We start from the raw sequence: 22432 nt of genomic DNA on the forward strand, positions 1-22432 counted from the left end.
GTTACCGCACCATCGTAAAGTCGAAAAATCATAAGCTGGGGACCCTCTGCACTTTCACTCAGTAAAGACTACTTCCATCCAAAGTAAAGAGATGGGCAACCCATTATCCCCACTTCGTTTTCACAGCTACATCTTTCCTACTCTGGACAACCCCCACCTCTTTTTTTAGAGAAAAAGTCAATTCTATCACTATCAAGTTTTTGCCATCCATCCATCCATCCCAGGACTCTAAAGAAGGCCTTATTCTCATTTCTTGCACAGTGAAGTCTCTGTTTTCCTTCTTTCACACTGAGCCACCACCTGCTCCCTTGATCCCATCCCTCGTCTCTGACAGTCCACTTCCCCACAGCTTATTTTATTTTCTCAATCTCCTCCAGTTGCTTCCCATCTGTCTTTAAAACTGCCCACATCTCACTGCTATGATATATCTTGCACCCAAACTCAGTCCAGCAATTCAGGCTAGTTTCTCTTTTCCATTTTCTCTCAGAAAATCTAGCGTGCAGCCTGCAACCAGCTCACCGTATTCCTTGCCCAGAATGCTCTCCTTGACAGCTATTTCTGAATTCAAGATCGACCATACCACCGAGAGTGGAATGGTGCCCCCCTTGCAGTGTCTGAAGCTCCCTAGCTGATCACAGATGTCCTACTTATTTTGGGGCATACTCCTTGACCTCTCTGAAGCATCTGGTACCATTAACCACCAAATCCTGCTTTCCTGTCTAGACCAACTTGGAATGAAAGGATCAGTACTGAAAGATCATCTATCAGTTAGATAAGTAGATGGTTTGGTGTGGCTCTCTGTCTTTTCCTCAGTTTCTCTTAAGTTATCTTCCTCAAGGCCCAGTACTGGCTCCTTTACTCTTCAGCATTCATCCAGCTTCCCTTCATTGCTATTAGTTTCCAAGAATTCTGCCATCACTGCTATGATGATGAAACTCATAGACTGAGATCTACTCTCCAAGACTCCAAGACTGGGACCTTCCATTTCCCAGTGGGTCCATTCACCTCTTGGCATCAGCGTAACTCCCAATACATTGTTGCCATAACCCAGTCCTACAGATACCTCCTCCAAGATGCACAGGATCTGCCCTCATCTCACAACACACTCCTCACAACTCCTGGTCCAGGCCATTGTGATATGCCACTGCAATGACCTATCTTTCTCTACTATCGAATCTCTTCCACCTTTCAAAAAGGGAATCAAAAACACAACTCTTTCAGACCCACTTCTCACTTGCTGTCATGTCTGCTCCAAAAACTTGAATCACACCTTCTGTCGTGATAATCTTTATATTTCTTATAAATTCTAAATGCGCCTACTGGGTACTGGACAAACTTTGCTTCGCCACCTTCGTAACTACACTACCTCTACACTGTCACAAACAAAGAAAAAAGCAAATATATCAAAGCACAAACAAGAAGGTAAACGGAAAGACCAAGAGCACCATCAAAATCACGCTGTAACAGGTTGTTAACCAACAAGCAACTCCCCAATGGCCTCCAGGAAGTATCCTTTCAATATCCGAGAAGTCCCGCCTTTCATGGACCAGCAAATCAAGTCCATCACTCCTGGACTGGACCTGATGGACAGGTGTGACTCCAATCCAAGTCAGGGAGTGCGGAAAACAAAAAAGAAAACAAGATGGACACCCGCTGTGGACATAACTCGGAAATTAAAAAAAATTCCCGTAATTCAGTTTGAGTATGAAACATGTAGATTGTATTTTGATGCTTTATACAAGTGTACGTGAAGGCGTTCTTTGACTAGTTGATGTAAACTGGAAGAGCAGCCTGCGTGTGTGTGTCCGCGACTTCCCTCGGCAGCGTGACCAACAAAGTTCCAAGATGAACGATGACTGTCAAAGATAACTCATTAATATTATTATTATTACAGCAACAACTGCGTTATCATCATCATTATTATTATAGTTTTATATAGGGGAGATTAACACATGTGTGTAAGTGCACCATTACAGAGGTTCACCCTCCTCTGAGACGTACGTCGCTTTGGAGAAAAGCAACTGCTAAATGAATAAATGTATATAAATATAAATGTAGCCGGGGATGAGTTATCATGGGCATTTAAAAACAGGACCAGTGTGAAACCACATGACTTTTCCCATTTTATACATGCTTTGTTGAAAATTTAGATTAATTGAAGTTTAAAACCACAATTGCTGTAAACATTCAGTAGAAGTCTCTTTGGAAGAATATATATAGTTCCACAGTGTGGTCTTCTCCAGCTGTGGTACTGTTTGTTTAATGCAATTTAATGTTATTTACACAGACACACACACACAACACTGTCTGTAGCCACTTGTCCCAAGTGGGGTCACAGCGAGCCGGAGCCTAACCCGGCAACACAGGGAGCAAGGCTGGAGGGGGAGGGGACACACTCAGGCCGGGACGCCAGTCCGTCACAAGGCAACCCAAGCAGGACTCAAACCCCAGACCCACCGGAGAGAAAGACCCAGCCAAACCCACTGCACCACTGTGCTCCCCTAATGCTATTTAATTGAATTTAATGTAAATCAGATTTCCTGCAGACATGGGGTCTCAAAAGGTTATCGTGGCTCTACACAAGGTCATACACATACTTAGTACGAGTCTAATGTGAGGAAGAGGATGCCAGTAGAAAGTAGGTCTGGGAGAGGATTTGAAGATGCAGAAGGAAGAATGCTCAAGCTCCATTAATATTAATTACAAGAAAGACACATTTTTTAAATTTAAGACTCAATGAATCATACTCATGTAAAAACCTTATGGCAAAGACCTAGAAATGGGTGTCAGACTATCATGAAATAACTGATATCCTCTTGATCCATGGTACTGGTGTCACTGGCTTTGTTCAAACATGGTCGTATAGGTTTGCTCAAAAACCTACATTTAATACTTCAAATTGAAGGCCACAGTGTGTGGGATGAAATCCATTTAATTGATAAGCTGAATAAGCTGAGGAATACTGCAGTTCTGATGCTTTAGAAAGAAACTCTCACAATTAGGTTTAAGCAGCTGGCTAGAGAGCTGGGAAGAATTAGTGGCATGGTGGCAAAGTGAGTAGTGCTGCTGTTTCTCAGCACCTGGGTGGTGTGTGAGGATGTGGGTTTGATCCCCACTCAGTCTGTATGGAGTCTGCATGTTCTCCCTGTGTCTGTGTGGGTTTTCTCCGGGTGCTCTGGTTTCCTCCCACAGTTGAAAGACATCAGGTTCCCCCATAGTGTGTGAGTGACAGATTGAGAGAGTGTGTTCCACTGATGTAGGGATGAGTGACCTAGTGTATCTAGCAGTGTAAGTTACCCTGGTGAATAAGGTGTGTGGGCTCATAACACTACATTGGAAGTTGCTTTGGAGAACAGTGTCTGCTAAATAAATGTAAATAAAGCCTGCAAGTGCATAAAATCCATCATGTTACACCTCAAAATGAAGGGTATAACCTGCAGAGTCATGAACAATTTCAACTTAAGCTGGGATGCCTCATTTATGAAGGGTTAATAATCATTTTGTGTAATTCTATGTATCTACATACCCCTGCTGAAAATAGATCATTTACACAACATTCTTCAGTTCTGACTATTCAGTAATGTGTTTCATTGTAGCCTTATTTACTTTTCTCTGAAACTAAGCAATACGATAAGGTCGAAGATTAGAAACACTGTTCTATCATTGTTTTATATGTTCTAGTGTCAATACACTGCAACTTTTTGAAACTGATGACTCGCAGCACATTTTAAATGTTGACTGTTCAATAAGGTGTTCAGTTGAAATATTCTGTGTTTTACAGGTATAACCTGTAGAGTCAAAAACTATCATAACGTCAGCTATTGAATTCCATGGCCTTTAGGAAAGATCATGGCAGAACCCTCAACACTTGGTTCCAGCTAGCAGTACACAAAGAACATTTATTTAAAGACCAAAACTGCTCCAAACCCTGCGTTTAGTACTTCAAACCGAAAGACTCAATCTCTAGATTAAAAAAAAATAAATAAAAAAATAAAAATTAAAAAATCTTGATCAGGAGGAATATTGCATTTATGAAATTTTAAGAAAACAGTTCTCGTGGTTAGCGTCCAACAGTTGGGAGCAGAGCTGCCATGAATTAAACCCGTTAAAAAACCCACCACCATAAAATTCCACGTTAAACCTCAAAATGAAAGGAACAACCTGTAAAGTCAAAAGCAATGTTGACGTAAGCTTTAGGATGCTGTATTTAGGAAAGATCGTCTCAGAACCCCCACCACTTGAACCCAGGTGGTGACACATAAAGAATATTTTACATTATTTTAATACTAATATTGCATCAGACCCTACAGTTAATGCTTGAAATCGAAGGTTACAATCTCTAGAATTAAATCCATTTCACTGATCAGCTGAGGACTACTGCAATGAATTTTTAGAGATAAACCGATGACAGTCAGGGTCCAGCAGTTGGCTACAGAGTTACAAAGAATGAAGCCTCTTTTTAAGCCTGCAACTGTATAAAATCCCACATATTATCAGAATCAGAATCAGAACGAGCTTTATTGCCAAGTATGTTTGCACATACAAGGAATTTATCTTGGTGACAGAAACTTCCACAGCACAGGCAGAATGACAGTGACAAGACAGATGAGAAGATAGAGTATGTGAATAAGGGATAAAAAATATATAAAAATATAAAGTACCCAATATACAAAAATAGTCACTAGATACAAATGCAAGGGAGTGTGAGAGATATGATGTGATAAATAGTTATAAATATAAATAGCGTTGTGTATTGCACTGGTTTACTCTCGGGGGGGGGGGGGATTTAGCTGTTCATGAGGTAGATGGCCTGAGGAAAGAAGCTTTTCTTGTGCCTGGCTGCCCTGGTGCTCGGTGCTCTGTAGCGTCGGCCAGATGGCAAAGGTTCGAAGAGGAAGTGACCTGGATGCGAGGGGTCTAGAATGATTTTGCTAGCCCTTTTACTGACTCTGGACGAGTGCAGTTCTTGGAGAGCTGGGGGGGTGTGCCGATTCTTCCAGCAGTCCGAACTATCTGCTGTAATCTTCTGATGTTCGATTTCATAGCTGAGCCGAACCAGACAGTTATAGAGGTGCGGAGGACAGACTCGATGACTGCGGAGTAGAATTGCATCAGTAGCTCCTGTGGCAGGTTGAACTTCCTCAGCTGGCGAAGGAAGTACAACCTCTGCTGGGCCTTCTTCACAATGGAGTCTATGTAGGGCTCCCACTTCAGGTCCTGTGAGATGGTGGTGCCCAGGAACCGGAATGACTCCACTGTTGCCACAGTGCTGTTCATGATGGTGAGTGGGGATAATGCTGAGGTGTTTCTCCTGAAGTCTACGATCATCTCCACTGTTTTGAGCGTGTTCAGCTCTAGGTTGTTATGACTGCACCAGACAGCCAGCTCTTGGACCTCCTGTCTGTAAGCAGACTCGTCACCATCCCGGATGAGGCCGACGAGCGTGGTGTCGTCTGCGAACTTCAGGAGTTTGACAGAGGGGTCTTTAGCGGTGCAGTCGTTGGTGTACAGGGAGAAGAGCAGTGGGGAGAGCACACATCCCTGGGGGGCGCCAGTACTGACTGTGCGAGTATTGGATGAGAATTTTCCCAGCCTCACTATCTGCTGCCTGTCTGTCAGGAAGTTGGTGATCCACCGACAGATGGAGGTGGGCACAGAGAGTTGGGTTAATTTGGACAGGAGGAGGTGTGGGATGATGGTGTTGAAGGCTGAGCTGAAGTCCACGAACAGGATTCTCGCATAAGTCCCTGGTTTGTCCAGATGTTGCAGGATGTAGTGCAGTCCCATGTTGACTGCATCATCCGCAGACCTGTTTGCTCGATAAGCAAACTGCAGGGGGTCCAGCAAGGGTCCAGTGATGTCCTTCAGGTAGGCCAACACCAGTCTTTCAAATGACTTCATGACCACAGACGTTAAGGCGACAGGTCTGTAGCCATTAAGTCCTGTGATTATTACACTCAAAATGATAGGTATAACACGTAGAGTCAAACGCAATTTTGACTAAAGCCGTGGGACACTTCATTTATGAAAGATCATTTCAGAACCCTCAAGACTTGGACAACAGTGGACTCTCCTTATACAATATTCTTTCCCCCCTTTTCCATAAAGGAATGCATTTCTGTTTATTTTATGCTTAATACATTACAGTTAATTTATTCATTTTTTTAAATAACATATTACATTTATTCATTTAGCTGAAACACTTAAATGCTTGTAATTCAGGATAAGCATCTTGCCCCATGGTACTGCAGCTAGAGGTGATATTCGAACCTCCGACACTGGGGTCCAAAGGCAGCAGCTCTAATCGCTATGCTACCAACTGCCCCCAGCCCTTAAAGGACTGGACTCTTCACAGGCAGTAGCTAATAGTGTTAGCATTTTTCTTCTGTTCACTCATGTGTGAATATTCATTAGAGGAACTGTACTACGGAAAGACCGCTATTAAGAAAGAATCACTGAAGCCAGCAGAAATCTTCTTTAAAACATCCTAAGACTGATGTCAGACCCCTGCGATGCTCCACTGGGTCAGGCCTGTGAACATCAGTCGCCCCCTTCTGGTCAGTTATTGACACTACCCCCCACATCTGGGTGGACCAAGTGTCCGGCTGCGAGGAGAAGGCCTACCACGTACATCTGCTCACTGCATCACTGTAAAGGTCGGAACCACTGGCAATGCTAACAGCTCCAATGCACAGATTTAAATAATATATTCATAATCCAGCTTCCTTAATATAACCAAGGCTCCTTTTCCGAGATTTCAGATTTATGGGCAAATCTAATTTGTACATTCAAGTTTGCATAACAGGCCATCAACTTGTATTTACAAGAAATATCCATCCATCCATCCATTGTCAAAATACCTTACGAGAACAAATTTCTATTCTTAATTTATACCTTGGTGATGGTGAGCACCGAACACGGTGAGCAACCTTCCCTCTGTGCTGGACGATGCTTCTCCCGATGTCTTGTTGGCGCATGCCTGCACACACCAGCAACTCAGAGTCTCCTGACTTATCATCATCTGTAATAATAAGAAACCCTAAAGAGAAACATTTTTTCCAATATTTTCCTCTGGGACAGGAAGGCATTTTTACTTGGAAGTGTTTTAAGTAGTCGAAACCACAACATAAAGCTTGAAACTTGAAGTGATGTAACAAAATTCTCATGAAAAGCAATATGAGTATGGATGTCTTTATGGGATTTAATTTACTGTTCTACTTTTGCAAATAATGCTTTCCTAATAGTTAAGCAGAAAGGGACTGCAAGCATAATAATAAATGCATTATAGTAATTACACTGAAATGCCTCATTAGGAGGGGTGGTGCAGTGGGTTAGACCGGGTCCTGCTCTCTGGTGGGTCTGGGGTTCAAATCCTGCTTGGAGTGCCTTGTGACAGAGTGGTGTCCTGTCCTGGGTGTGTCCCCTCCCCATCCAGCCTTATGCCCTGTGTTGCTGGGTTAGGCTCCAGTTCCCTGTGACCCCATACAGGACAAGTGACTCAGAAAGTGTGTGTGTCTTATTAGGTAGTTACATTGATAATAATCTTACAGCACAATTAAAAGCAGCGCCTCAAAGTGCTTCACGGTAAAGACGAAAGATTCATGGTTACTACTCTAAACCAATATAAAAAAAATCTGCATTTTAAGAAATACACCAGTACAACAGTGATAAAAAGAGCGCTGCTGCCTCACAGCACCTGGGTGGTGCAAGAGGACGTGGGTTCGATCCCCACTCAGTCTGCGTGGAGTTTGCATGTTCTCCCCATGTCTGTGTGGGTTTCCTCCCACAGTCCAAAGAGATGCTGTTCAGGTTCCCCATAGTGCGTGAGTGACAGACAGAGAGAGTGTGTTCCACTGATTTATGGATGAGTGACCCAGTGTAAGTAGTGTATCTAGCAGTGTAAGTCTTCAGGTGCTCTGGTTTCCTCCCACAGTCCGAAGACATGCTCTTCAGGTTCCCCATAGTGCGTGAGTGACAGACAGAGAGAGTGTGTTCCACTGATTTATGGATGAGTGACCCAGTGTAAGTAGTGTATCTAGCAGTGTAAGTCACTATAGTGAATAAGGTGTGTTGCCTGATAACATGACAGAGTTTTTTGGAAGTCGCTTTGGACAAAAGCATCTGCTAAATAAGTGTAAAAATAAAACTGAAATGAACTTCATTTAAAAAAAAATGCTGCAGTGAAAGAACAACACAATCCGTCCATTATTTATTACCCCTTGTGCAATTCAGTTTTGTGGTTGTCCAGGGGTCTATCCCAGTAACAGAGTGAGAGGCAGGGCGCAGCCTGGATAGATGTCTCTCCATCATATATGCACATAAAAAGGGAAACCTGGAGTCACCAATTCACATGAAACCGATCTCTGAACTGCGACAGGAAACCAGAGCACCTGGAGGAAACACAAATATGCGCAGAACATGCAAACTCCACTGTCAGCCTGTATGTGGTTTGTTCCCACATTTGAAAGATGGGAATTGAGCCATTTAAGTGGTTTTCCTTTGGGGATTTTGATGCTGACATTCTGGAGCTCCTTAGTGAATTGATAGTGAGCAGGTGACACAAAAGGGTGGTGCGAGAGGACTCGAGTTACTGCCACTTGTTTTCAATCTATGTGGACTTTGCACATCCTAAGATTCACAGCCTTTGCAGACAAAAAAAATGACAGCGCATGTGTAGCCAGTACTATTTAGGATGGACAACCCACACAGAACCAGACTGTTGTCTCCAATGAAATTCCTTATGCGGTATTCCATAAAGAGGAAGAGAATGAAAGTGGAAAAAAATTGGCCAGCTTTGGTATAAAAGAGTTCAGAGTCCTGAAGAAATTTCAATAAATGGCAAAACCATAACAGAACTAGAATTAAAACATGCAATGATAAAGAGAAAAATGAAAATGTTAAACTCAGAAAAATACATACAGCATATTTACACATATATCCATGTGCTATCATTGCTGACCATCACGCTGCCTTGTTTGCACAATGTTTTTAAACCGGCATTTTAAGGTATCAGTTAATATTAACATACATTTCTACGACAGCTCTACTGTTACATATTCATGTTTAACTCACCAATAGCGGTATGAATGAATACAAGGTAACTTCATTCCATTGTGACACATCATTGTTGAGCAGAGGGAAATTCTGCCCGGTCACAATCTAAGTGCTGCCTTAGTTGTAATGATGACCGTGGTCCCCGACAGCAGTGAAAGGCATATTTTTCCACTGCAAATGCTGGCAAGTCCATCACATTTATTGTGAGCAGGTGCAAAAAGTGTGCATGAAAAATGTCGACATTTCGTGGTAAATATGAAGCCTCTATTATTAAGGGCGTACAATATTAGGTAGTATTCAATTCAATTCAGTCCATTCTTATAGAGCACTTTAACAGAGGTATAAGGCAAGAAAAACAGATACAAACAAAGAAGACAGTCAACTAATGGCAACCATAATGAAGAACTTATTATAGAGCTTTAAGCATACCTACTGACCATCGGGGAAAGGAACAAAAACTCCCAAATGAAGGTTGAGGGAGGGGAGAAAAAAAAAAAAAAAAAAACCCCTGGGGGTCCATGGGCCTGTGGTTGCCCACCTCTCCTAGGCATTCTAGAAAGTAACAATTGTAAGCTAGTTTGTAACAAATAATAATGATAATGTTGCTAAATGGCATCTTGGATCCCCAGCCCGGCATGGAACGTCTCGTTCGTCATGGCAGATGAACATCATCCTCAGTATCGGAAAAAACAGGGTGACAAGACTGTGTTTGGGGGAAAAAAATATGACAACAATGATTGGAATATTTTATTGTTAACATTTCTGGAACATTCATATCCCAAGCAGGGTCACGGTGAGCCGGAGTCTAACCCAGCAACATAGGGCGCAAGGCTAGAGGGGGAGGAGACACAGCCAGGACGGGACACCAGTCCATCGCAAGGCACCCCCAGCGGGACTCGAACCCCAGACCCAGAGAGCGGGACCTGGCCAAACCTGCTGCGCTGCTGCACCCCCCACAGCATGTAGACATTTGCAGATAAATAGAAAAACTTGAGGCATTTGAGCCAAATAAAATTAGGTCACATTGTACATACAGTGACACGTTGGCTGGGAGCGTCAGGAAGAGAAGCACCTGTGGTTCATTAGCGAGCTTAACACTGTTCCTTTGGTGCCCCCACGTCACATGCATACAGCGTTTGAGGACATGAACCCAGTTTTGCGGGTATTTTTACAGTGTGGGATCGACGCAGACTGATGGAGGCATGGACGTGACGGTGCCAGGTTGAGTTTGCAGTTGCAGCAGGATCAAAGCCAAATTTGCAGCCAAAGCCTGGGTCAAAGGCTGGTTCGTGATCAAAGCAGGAGCAAAATGAAGTTTGTGGTTGAGGTCAAAACCAAGGATTGAGATAGGAGACCAGATCGTGGATCTGGTGCGGGAAGGGTGTGTTTTCTAACAAGATTCCGCAAGGTTAGCAGTTGGACCGCGCTCTTTTTATACCCTGATTTGGTGAATTGACTGGACACAGATGCTTGGGGCAGTTAGTCTCCAGCAAGTGCCACTGCTGGTCAGTCCAAGAGTTGTTCCCAGGGCTTGTGACACAAGGGAAGATATTTACACATTCATTTAGCTGATGCTTTTCTCCAAAGCAACTTGTTACTTTACAATTATTTACCCATTTATACAGCTGGGTGATTTTTACTGGAAAAATTTAGGGTAAGTACCATGCTCAAGGATACTACAGCTGGAGGTGGGTTTTGAACCTGCAACCTTTGGATCCAAAGGCAGCAGCTCTAACTAGTACCAGGTGCCCCGTAAGGCGATGTATGTATGCGAGGTCTAGCAGCGAGGTGGCGGAACTGGCCCCAGTGGCATCCAGGTGGGTACCGGGAGGGTTTTCTGATATTAAAATAACCTCAGATGTACTAGACTGTCAGCTGTACTTGGGGTAATTTTAAATTACAAGGACAAGTGGACAGAGATGCTGTTCAGATAACCGTAAAACCTGTTTTTTTCTTTCTTGGATGGTAGCGTCTGCCAAGCAAAGATTTACTTGTAATGGGATTCTGTGGACATTGTTCAGATTTACTTTACTGCCTCTGAGGAGGACTAAAACTCCCCAAGACGTAGAGTTGAAGAAAGCAAGAACTGTTACAACAGTTTAAATTAACCAATAAAATAAAGTTTATGAATGTCCAGCCAAAAGCACCCTGGGTGATAAGTAGCCCAAGTATCGCAGTGAGACACTACACCTGCGTCCCTTGTGTCACACGAGCCTCGACCCCAATTCAGTAGCGGTGCTGGTGTCCCGTCTCCACTGCATGCAAGATGGACAATGCAAAAATGTCTTTTCATGGGGTCACAATGACCAGCCTGTCTCTCTCTTTTTTTACATAATAGAATTTCATGTTAAAATACTGTATTTTGCTTCAATATTCCCACCTTCCCTGTAAAAAAAAATTATATCTATATTAGTGTACCCTTGCCACTGAGGAAGGGGTACTGGGCACTGGGTTGCAGGTTGGTCAAAGGCAGGCAGGTGAGACTGTGCAGACAGAAGGTGTTAAACTGGGAAAGGAAAAGTCATGGGGGGCAACAACCAAGGGTTAAGTGGCCAGCAGGTAGAGAAGCTGGGGTGAGGGATACGGTAGATAATGATTTGGTATTTTGAGTAAGTTGAAAGGGTCAAGGGAGAGTAAGTTGGATAGATTGGGGGAAGTTATTTACAGCTATGGGGTAGAGCGATTTGGGATAATGCAGGCAAGGAGGAAGGAGCAGATGGGCGTTGTGAAGTCAAGGCGGCAGGTAGAAATAGAGAGGCTTGTGCTGGAGAGGAGGCAGCTTAAAAGGAGATGGAGGCGAACTGAGGAGGTAGATAGGGAGGGTATTTGTGGCTTGCAGGCTGGTATAAAGAGTAGATTGGCTGTATTAAGAAGGGCAGAGACTCTTAGGAGGAGGAAGAAGAAAGAGTGGGCCAGGGTGGCGTTTTTCAGAGATCCATTCAAGTTTGTGAAGGCTCTGTTTGGTAAGGAGAAGTCTGGGATGTTAAGGGTAGAGAAGCAGGAGCTGGATGGTTATCTGCGCGAGGTGTACTCTAGCCCACCACCACCACCATGCTCTTCACCAGAGTTGCTGGTGGACATCCCTCCTGTAGGGGAGATAAAGTGGGAAATGGATGTGTGCCCTCCAAGGTAGGGAGAGGTGCAAGATGTAGTGCGGCGGGCAAGGGCCTCTTTGGCTCCTGGCACAAATAGGGTACCGTACCGGGTGTTTAAATGTGCTCCGGGTGTGCTAAAAATTCTGCGGAGACTGATGGCTGTTGTGTGGAAGAAGGGGGTAATTCCCAAGTCATGGCGGAGGGCAGGTGGAATTTTTATTCTTAAGAAAAAGGAGGCAGTTGGGGTAGGCCAGTTTAGGGCTATCAGCCTTTTGAATGTTGAAGGGAAGATTTTCTTTAGTGTTGTGGCAAGGAGGTTAGTAGCATACTCGAAAGCCAACAGGCTCACTGATACCTCCATACAGAAAGCAGGGCTTCCAGGATGCTTGGAGCACACCAGTATGATTTGGCATCAGATTCAGTCTGCCAAGAAGGAGAGAGATCTCCAGGTGGTGTTCTTGGATTTAGCAGACTTATGGGTTGGTTCCGCACAGTTTGTTGCGGGAGGCGATTAGGTTTTTTAAGGTTCCTGAAAGTGTTACGAGGATAGTGAAAGCCTACTTTGCGGATATTCAGTTTTGATTTAGTACGGAAACCTATACAACATTGGCTTTCACAATGGAAGTTATTATAAGGACTTCCAAATGGGTTGTTGGTGGTGAGAGGCTGTGGGATGGGACGTGCCTACCCCCATTAGAGAATTTATGGATGATGTGACAACCGTTACGGCTACAGCTCCTTGTACGTGTGTGTGTGTACTTACATTTACTTAGATGCTTTTCTCCAAAAGTCACTTCCAATGAACTATGTAGTGTAATCAGCCCACCCACCTTATTCACCAGGGTGACTTACACTGCTAGATACACTACTTGCAATGGGTCACTCATCCATACATCAGTGGAAAACAAACAAACACAAAACACACACACACACAATGGGTGAGCCTGAACAGCAAGTCTTTGGACTGTGGGAGAAAACCCACACAGACAGGGAGAAAACATGCAAACTCCACAGACCGAGCAGGGATCGAACCCACGTCCTCTCGCACCACCCAGGTGCTGTGGGACAGCAGCGCTACTTGCTGTGCCACCCATCCATCCTTGCAACTACTGACCCATTTACACAGCTGGGTAATTTTACTGGAGCACTTTAGGGTAAGTACCTTGCTCAACGTTACTACAGCTGGAGGTGGGATTCAAACCCACGACCACTGGGTGAAAACACAGCAGTTGTAACCACGATGCCAGCTGTCCTGCCTGCCACAAACCCAAAACACTAATCAAATTAAATTTACAAAAGTGTGCCTCAACTGAGGTGTGAAACCTTTAATCATGGCATGTTTTTCCATACACCCTGGACTAGATATCCATCATGATGACATACTGCTGTTGAGTTTCTGCTCTCAAGTGTCAGGCTAGAGAGAATATGGACTTTACTGTTGAGTCCGTCAGCGCAAAGTCCATCGCTTTGACATCTAGGTCTACACAGCACTATTCTGAAGTGCAGCTCAGCTGGGGCCACATCTCTACATCAGCACACGTTCAATTTCTGGGTAAACAGAACGCTCTCCGTGGGTTATTGTTGCTTTGATCTCACGATTTCGCCCGCTGCCGTTTTCCTTTCAGTTCTCCACCTGTTCTCCGAGCTTAGCTGTCATTACCTATTCACCTGCACAGGATGACATTATCACTTGTTTTGTAACCGAATACAATGAAAGCCATTGGCACAATGTTAACCACAAGACCACTTATGTTCTTTTGTAAAAATTGTTTATAGGAAACAAAACGTACACCCCCGAGAAAAAAAAGTACCGTTACACTCCCTCTTCGGGGTATTTTCCAGCTCTGCAGGTGGCCACGTTTCATAACAAATGTAGGCGCAATAGCCTCACAAATTCATCTGTGTAAATGTTTGACCCTGAAGCTGTTCATAAGAGCACAGGTTTCCAGATATGGAAACATTACCGGACGGTACATTTTAAATTTTTAAAAATAAAAGCGACCAGTGACCTTGCACCCTGGGCTGACATTCAGTATGCATGACCTCAATGGGTTGGGGCTGGATCTGGACATGAGCTCATGAAAATGTGAAGAACACAAAATGAGTACAAGACATTTCCTAACCCTAAGGGAAAACCTCACAAGTGTAAATGACCCCACAGAGAGCAGGTCAGAATTCAGTCAGGTCACCAGTGTTTACACTTGAGTATAATCAGAATCAGAATAATGTACCCTTGAGTATGATGACAGTGATATTTAGCAACAGTGAATGGCACATTTCACTGTTGGTGAGCGCATAAGTTTCCAGCAAGTGAAAAAAGCTGCAATACGAATGTAGAAATTTGACACCTCCATTACTATGGCGATACAATATTTAATAGGTAATTAGGTAGGACTGTAAATACGGGAAATGTAATAAGACAGGAAATGGCTTAGGGAAGAGCACCTTGTTCTGTTCAATCGCCAGCAGAAGATACGTGGGAGCTCTAGCAGTGAGGTGCAGCAGTGCCACTCAAGGTGGGAGGACGATTGAATTAGGGTGCAGGGGGTCTTCAAGGAAGTCTTTGTCCAAGGCCTGTCGTATGTCGGGAGCTACCCGCAGACGGAGGAAGGCTGTCAAAGTTGTTACTGAGGCTCCAGAGGGGGAGTCTAGAGGGCTGTGGATCAGAAGAGGTGAGTCGTGGACTCAAGGCAGTGCTACCTGGACACAGGATGGAGTCTGATCAACCCTGGCTGGGTCATCTGGGTGAGGATGCATGACTTCAAGACCTGCAACACCCAGTGACCCTAGATTATCTCACTGGCATTTCGCACAGGCGCTTCACAACATTTATGGTATGAGAGAATATAACAAAAAAGCAAGTTAGAAATCATTTTTGTTAAAACATATTGGCATTATCATTGTCACACAAATAAAAAACTTCGGAACTATATATAAACATGCACAAATGCGGGAGACTCCCACTACCTTCCTTTGGTTCTTGGTTTTGGAGCTGCATTTCACCACTGCAAGTCAGACCTGGGAAGCACGGGCAGTGCGATCCACATTCAGCAAATTTGGTGTGAGCGGAAATGATCTTTCACAGCAGGAATCTGCAACCTGTTGCCCAGTGCAGTCCAGACAGACCGTACACAAACATTAACACACACCACACAGGAGGAGAGTCTGATATAAAGCCAAACTTTATCATGACACACATGGTTATAACCCTGAGAACCACTTCCTCATACAACAAATGAACAAAAACTGAGTGTCAAAAGTGCTCCACTTTTAAATACACTTCACAATCAGCACAAACCGGTCAGACAAGCATCCGTACGTATCGGTTTTTGGATTTACATAAAGAGGTAATATTAATAATTATAATATAAAAATATCCACAGAGTCCAGACTGATTTCTGTAATGAAGCATTTTACACTAACACAGAACTATCTGATATGAGGTATTCAGTGAGGTATTTGACCATTTGCATATGTACCTGTTTCACAAGCATCAGGTTATATTGTTGTACTTAATAAAGCTATTCATAAAAATCAAAGCCATCACACACACACAAAGTTTCATAGAACATCATCAGCCTTTCTGTTACCTACATGTTGTCATTATGGGGGGGGGAAAAAAAAAAAAAAAAAAAAGCAAAAAAAGGAAACGGACAGAACCCAATAAAAGCCGAACCCACATAAAAAGCCGGTGACAGGCTGCCTTGGCACTGCGCTTGCTGTTCAAGAGCGCTGTGCTGCACAGCGTACGTCACCATTTCACATTCCACTGCATTAAAAATTTACCCGTCAGTCAATCCCGAGGACAAACTGCACTGATCTACGTGGTCCGATGGCTTTCGTGCCATGTGAGAGGAGGGGACAGTTGGCACCTGGCACTACCTGAGAAGTCCACATGGACACTGCAACCCCCCCACCCCTGCCTCAGCCGACCGCTCAAGAGCGGTGTGGCCCCAGTCAACATTGCTGCTGTTCCCTGAGAGTTAACCACCTTTAGAGAGAGAGAATCGTTTAGCCGCCAGTTATGAAAACAGGCTTCTTCACTGAAAGGTAAAAAGCCAAAAGTGGGCTTGAGTCTGCATTTGGCCACAGTTCCACTGAGCACAGGTGCTACAATACAAGTCAGCAATAGTTTTTAGCAGTCATCTCTCTTCCCAACATTTACACACTTTGCACAGATATTATGTTGACCCCAAACTCAAATCAGAAGTTAACCATCAGCCCCACAATTGACTGAGAACACTGTAGTAGCTTGATGGTTAATGTTTCTGGACACATTCTGCCCTTGCTGTTATTGCTATGACCTCGGCACTCCCCGCCCCCGACACACACAAAGACAAGAGAGCTCAGTGGCGACAGGCCCCCCAGGCTGTGCAATCACTAACAAAACTCTGAGATGAGCTGTTCTGGGACTGTGAAGAGCAAGGTAACAATACGTCAACTTCCTTATGCCTCAGTCTTGGAGGAAAAGGGGGAGAAAATTAACAACACACTTAACACCCTACTAACCACATGACAGGGAAACAAATACCAAAAAGCATGAATCATATAAAGAAGTGACATTTACTTTTTTTTAGCTTCATGTAACAAACTCTCCTATAATTCTTCCAGTATATACTATGCACTGCATGTTTCCAACATGATCACTGCAGGGTGGAAAATATCTTGCGAAAGGTGCACAAGAAATTAGGTTTGTGGCCTAAAGACCTCACCACAAACAGAATGACAGGCTCCACCCATCCTGACACATGTTCCAATCAATCCTGCAGATGAAGGCAGTTCTGCATACATGGCTGCAGAAAAACTAAACACACCAAGGGCCAAGAAGGGCTGCGCTGAGAAAACAAAGCTGTGACAACAAGTGGACAAATTGAGGCTTTTCTGCTGCCGAGCGCTTCAGTGCAGTGTCAGTCTCAAAGCCAAACATAGGTCCAGCACAGCAGCATGACCTAAGAACCCCATTTGGAAAGCACGGAAGCCCAACAACACTAAGGCATCAACACGCGTGAAACTGACCCAACAATAGAAAGAAAAAGGCTATTTGGTGGCCTACTTCAGAAAAATTAGCTTAACCCCAGTGCAGCAGATCTTTCCCCAACAAAAACAGTGACATGAGTGTAGACAAGAGACCTGAGGTGTAGAACTGGACTCATCTTTGGTCTTCACCTGTTCAACAGTGTTGACTTTGACATAGCTGATTGCAGAGTACAGACCCACATACAAGACAGAACATGGATATAAATGGAAATGGGGAAGGAAAGAGGAGAGAGAAAAAAAAAGAAAGACACCAGTGAAGAATTAGCAACACGTCCTTGACAATTACATCCAACGTGGAGTCCAGTACTCTGGATTTGAGTCCATACGAACAGTGGCTTAGAGAAAATCAAGTCCAGTTACACAAAGATAAGGAGGATTACAATATCTGCAGCAGGTTCCTTGCATTTCTTGGACAAAATATCCATTAGCGCAAAAAAAAAAAAAAAAAAAAAAAAAAAAAAAAAAAGCCTGCAGAGACTCTTTGGCAATTCCTGAGACTGAGACTTTTCCACTATGGGAAGGCCAGCGATACGTCAGAAAGGTATCGATAGTGGGTCACATAACCCTCCAGTCCTGCTTTGTGGACAACATGCAGAGGATGTTCTTTGTTTTGTTTCTGTTGAAAAACGATTTACACCGATTTGACACTGCAGGACAGGTTAACAGGATGTCTGGATCACTGTATAGTCCTGAGCTCCAAAGACAGACAGGTATCCCTTTTGCCACAACTGAAGTGGTGATGGACGACCCTTCCGCAAATCCCACAATGCCCCTCTACATCCATCCCTGTCACAATGACTGAACGAGGAAAACTGCTTATGTGCAGAACACATTTTGGCCCATCTTGGAACTTATGACACTTCCTTATTAACGTCTGACAATCCCAAGAGGGAGGTTACACTTGATGCGACAATAGTGCCGTTTGACCTCTAGTGAGAATAGAGCACACAGGCAGCTGCGGATCTCAATCAAGGCCAAACGCATCAAAAGAAATTCCTTAAACAGCCAAAACCATCCAATCAGAAGAATATGAGCATGAGGATGTTACACAGGCTTCCCTGGTATAAGAATAATTAGTTCCTGAAGATCTACTTTTAAAATTAACTCGCTAGTTCTTGGTTCTTGTTAAGTTAAATGGAGGAAAACATACAATCCTCAGCAACTTTCACCTGTACATTTACATTTATTCATTTAGCTGATGCTTTTCTCCAAAGCAACTTACAATGTTAAGGTTACAATTATTTACCCATTTATACAGCTGGGTAATTTTTACTGGAGCAATTCAGAGTAAGTACCTTGGCTCAAGGGTACTACAGCTGGAGTAAAACTCAAACCTGTGACCTTTGGGTCCAAAGGCAGTTCTAACCACTATGCTACCAGCTGTCCCACATGTAAGGTGGTAAAAAGTGCTGCAGCTCTGCTGTAGCAGCTATAACATGCGACGCTTGTCCCGATGACACCAAAGGAGCCTGGCTGCAGTTTGGATGGACAAGTCTGATGAGATTCATGCCGGGACAGTGTTTGTGTACACACAGCATGCAGCTAGTCTGCCTAGAGTGCTCATACGTCAAAATGTGCTGAACTGCTGTCTTATCTTTTAGACGTGGAGAAAAGATAACTGAAATCTAAGTCGAGATCATCAGAATGGCTCTGGAACAGCCAAATTCCGTACTTGGCCATTGAAAGTTACCTTAAGACCTATACTGTCATAAATACAGGGGGTGGGACTGTGGTGGACTGAAGCGTTGAGTTTATTTAAAGAAACACAAAACGGAGGGAAGGGATCACCGAGCACGAAGCTGTTGTATCACAAAGCTGGCAGTGTGTTACACACATTCTTGTGCATAACAAAATTGCTTTTGTTCATTATGTGCTTTGATTATCTGCTTTTTAATGCAATATGCACAGATTATTATTAGTAGTTGTAGTAGTAGACTACCTACCCAGGAAATTCTCAAAATTACTGAACAGCACTTGTTATCCCTCTCTGCCAGGCTATGTTTAAGGTATCATTTTCGATAAAATAGTGCAGCGTATCATACGTCATTCAGAATGATATTGTCTTTCAAGAGAATTCTATGCATCACATCAATATTTTTTTAAGCTCGTCTTCGCAACTGACATGTGCAGGAGAAGCCCAGCATTGTGCAGGGAGGGAACTCTCATCTGGTGCAAAGTAACCAAGGTGTGTATTTGGAATGGCTCCTACGTCATATCTTAATAAAACTGATGGGTCATTATGCAAATTTTGCATCCAGATTACTTTTGTCCATAACTTTGAACTCTTATAATACGTAACTGTTATACAAGGGAAACCTGTACTTTAAACTGAAATGTGAATTAGCATGCAGTGAAAACATTTCATCTTACTTGAATGCATGAGTTCAAGTTTCCAAAACAATGTATACATAAATGTCTGAGTACATCCTGTCAATTTTTTAATATAGTGGAGGTCTTATGCCGTACTTGACAGGGAACAGCAATAAAAGATTCCTCTCACCAACAAAACATAACTTAATATAAAAAGTAACCTAGTCATTCAATCACGACTACACTACAGCTCTTGAGGTATAGATAGTTGTATTTTCAAACCACTCTTGATTTCCTGACTTGAGGTAAAAGGTAAAGAATATACTAAATTGCAAATTCAAGTGAACAAATGGCAATAGACATAAGTAAAATTCACAATAAAAATCTTCAAGCTCAGCTTTGACTACCTGCCAGACCTAGCTGTACCATGAGACTGTAGTGGGTTTTTGCATGTCCTGTCTATTTGTGGATTGTTCAGGTGTCTGTCCATTTATACGTATGACAGCATGAACTACGAGAACGTCCCCCCCTCATGGGTATGAATTTGCACGTGCAGGTACAGCCAGTTGAACCCAGCAGGTGGTAATGAGGTATTTGTTGTGCAACAGTTTGGTTTTTCCATTGATCAAAAGTGATCAGTGAAAATGTCCTGCTTCCCTGCTGTAGCCCAGCAACTTGTGGCCAGGCTTAGGTGGGGCCAGAAGGCTAGCTGGTCCGCCATTACGGTGAGCCGCTGGTAGAGGGCTCAGCAGAACTGGGCCCCTTGGAGGAGGATGAGGAGAGGCTGGGGCTGTGGGTTGACGAGAGGACACCCAACCCTCCGCTGGGGACAGAAGGGGTAGCTGTGGCAGACATGTTAACAGCTGCTGCAGATCGCTGGGCAAAAAGCATTCCTACAGGAAGAACAGAGCAGGACTAGTAATGCACACACATTCAGAGCCAAAATTTACAGAAGAGCACAAATGCTGAGACAAAGGTCTGACTCAGCTGTAAAAACATTCCATCAAAAGAGGATCTCAGAGGGCCACAGAACAGACTGACAACTGAGAAAGGGAGAGGAAACACTTACTCCAGTAGAAATAATATCAGCTATGTGGGGTGGGTCGGGTCGTGATGTACGCTTACCTGAGTAAACTGTGCCATTGAGCTCGACAGACACGGTGATGCTGGACGCACTGCTGCAAGTGATGCTCAGAGCCAGGTCCTGCTTGTCCTCTAGAGGGAGACGACGAGACAGAGTGAGCTTTTGTTCGATGTGACACCACACTGGACAGGAGAAGGGGGTTGGGGAAGTGAGACGCAAAGGAAACGGTGTAGGATTCATGGGACTGACCGCGGCTGCTGCCCAGGTTGAGGCCCATGGGCACCTGCGATGCCATGGCTAGCAGATTACGCTGGAAGGCCTGCTGCATGAGCCGATGTTGCTCCTCAGCCAGCCGTGCCACCTTGCGCTCGGGCCCCTCACTCGCTTCCAGCTTCTCGCGCAGCTGGTCCAACGCAGCAGCCCTCGCTAATTGCGGCTGGCCTAATGCCATGGCCATTGGCAGCCGGCTGGGTAGCACAGAGGGGGAGACCTCCTCTGCCACAAGCAGGTACAAACACAGGCAACATATCATTTCCGGATGGGTAAATTGCTTTAGAGAAGTTAAGAATCACACATCTGCAACTATTTCGCTTTCTCCTAATGTAATAGACAAATTGTATTTCTCTGAGATGTACGTCGCTTTGGAGAAAAGAGTCTGCTAAATGAATAAACGTAACACAAACTGGTCAAGCGGAAATACAACTGCACGAAGAGGCAGCGCACAAGCCAGCTTTAGATGAGTTTAACATCTGACTGACCGTTACTAACCCTGTAGGGAGCAGGAAATGTTGGGCTTCCTGGACAAGCTTCCTGTTCAAGTTAAAGCCTCTGAGGCTACAAACCTCAAGAGCTAACAGAAGCCCACTTTTAATGAGGACGTGAACAAATGAACAGATACACCACCATGGGTTACTTTACCACACACAGGCTGAACGGGTGTGTAAGCAACTGGACGGATAACACGCTTTTCTACTTTACCATACACAGGACGGGTCAAATCTAGTCCTGGAATAAAGTGCACTTTCTTCTGTAATAGTTATCCTGGAAACATAGTAAAATGTCTAGCCCACATTTTTAAATTAGTCCAATGGGGGGCAATCTCTAAAAAGCAACACACAATGGCTCCTCCCTTTTATCATTACCAATTCATTCAGCTGAAGCTTTTCTCCAAGTCGGCTTCCAGTATTAAGATACTTGTACTTAAACATCATTTTTACAGGAGCAATTCCAGATAAGTACCCAGCTCAAGGGAACTACAGATGGAGCAAGCTTTGAACCTCTGAGGGTGGCAGTAAAAATAAGCAAGCGCATTCATCCGTTCATCCATAAATAGCTGTTTGCAAGGATGTATGGCAGGGTATTACCCTGGATGGAACACCAGAACAGTGAATTTTTATTAAAAAAAAAAAAAAAAAAAAAAAAAAAAAAAAAAAAAACACAACCTCTTACTAAATTAACAATTAAAGCTCCTCTACAATTATTTATAGGTTATGGTTAGGAAAAATCTTAAGATACAGATAAATAAAAACACTATTGTCATTTTTAACAACCGACATTACAATAAAAAAGCCTTCTCGCTACAAACTATTCAAAGTATAATATAGATGGATTAGTTCCAGAAAAACATGCAAGACTAGTCATTTTATTACTAATTATCAGTTAACAACAGCTGAGAACACCAGGCATGAGCTGTAAACACCATGGAAGGCAGACAGAATAAGGAGGTCCCACAATGCTATTCTGCCCCATCAACTAATGTTTGGGTCCAGAAACGCAGGACACTTTCACTCCAGAGAAATTTTACATAACAAAACAGTGAAGAAAATGCCATTTTAAAAAACTATATTTGAAA

At 43.7% G+C, this 22432-nt stretch overlaps 1 protein-coding gene across 1 annotated transcript in view; it reads right to left on the reverse strand.

The window, feature by feature from the left end:
- Window positions 1–18576: 18576 nt before the first annotated feature.
- Window positions 18577–22432, reverse strand: part of arid3b (AT-rich interactive domain 3B) — a 33076-nt gene continuing 29220 nt past the window's right edge. Inside the window, exons 7-9 of the mRNA XM_018738805.2 lie at window positions 20830–21075; window positions 20622–20711; window positions 18577–20389 (exon numbers count right to left, since the gene is read on the reverse strand). Coding sequence (XP_018594321.1) covers window positions 20217–20389; window positions 20622–20711; window positions 20830–21075 — 509 coding nt within the window. The 3' untranslated portion in view covers window positions 18577–20216. The remainder of the gene's footprint in view (window positions 20390–20621; window positions 20712–20829; window positions 21076–22432) is intronic.

Source organism: Scleropages formosus, chromosome 7 (genome assembly GCF_900964775.1).
Source record: "Scleropages formosus chromosome 7, fSclFor1.1, whole genome shotgun sequence".
Lineage (NCBI taxonomy): Eukaryota > Metazoa > Chordata > Actinopteri > Osteoglossiformes > Osteoglossidae > Scleropages > Scleropages formosus.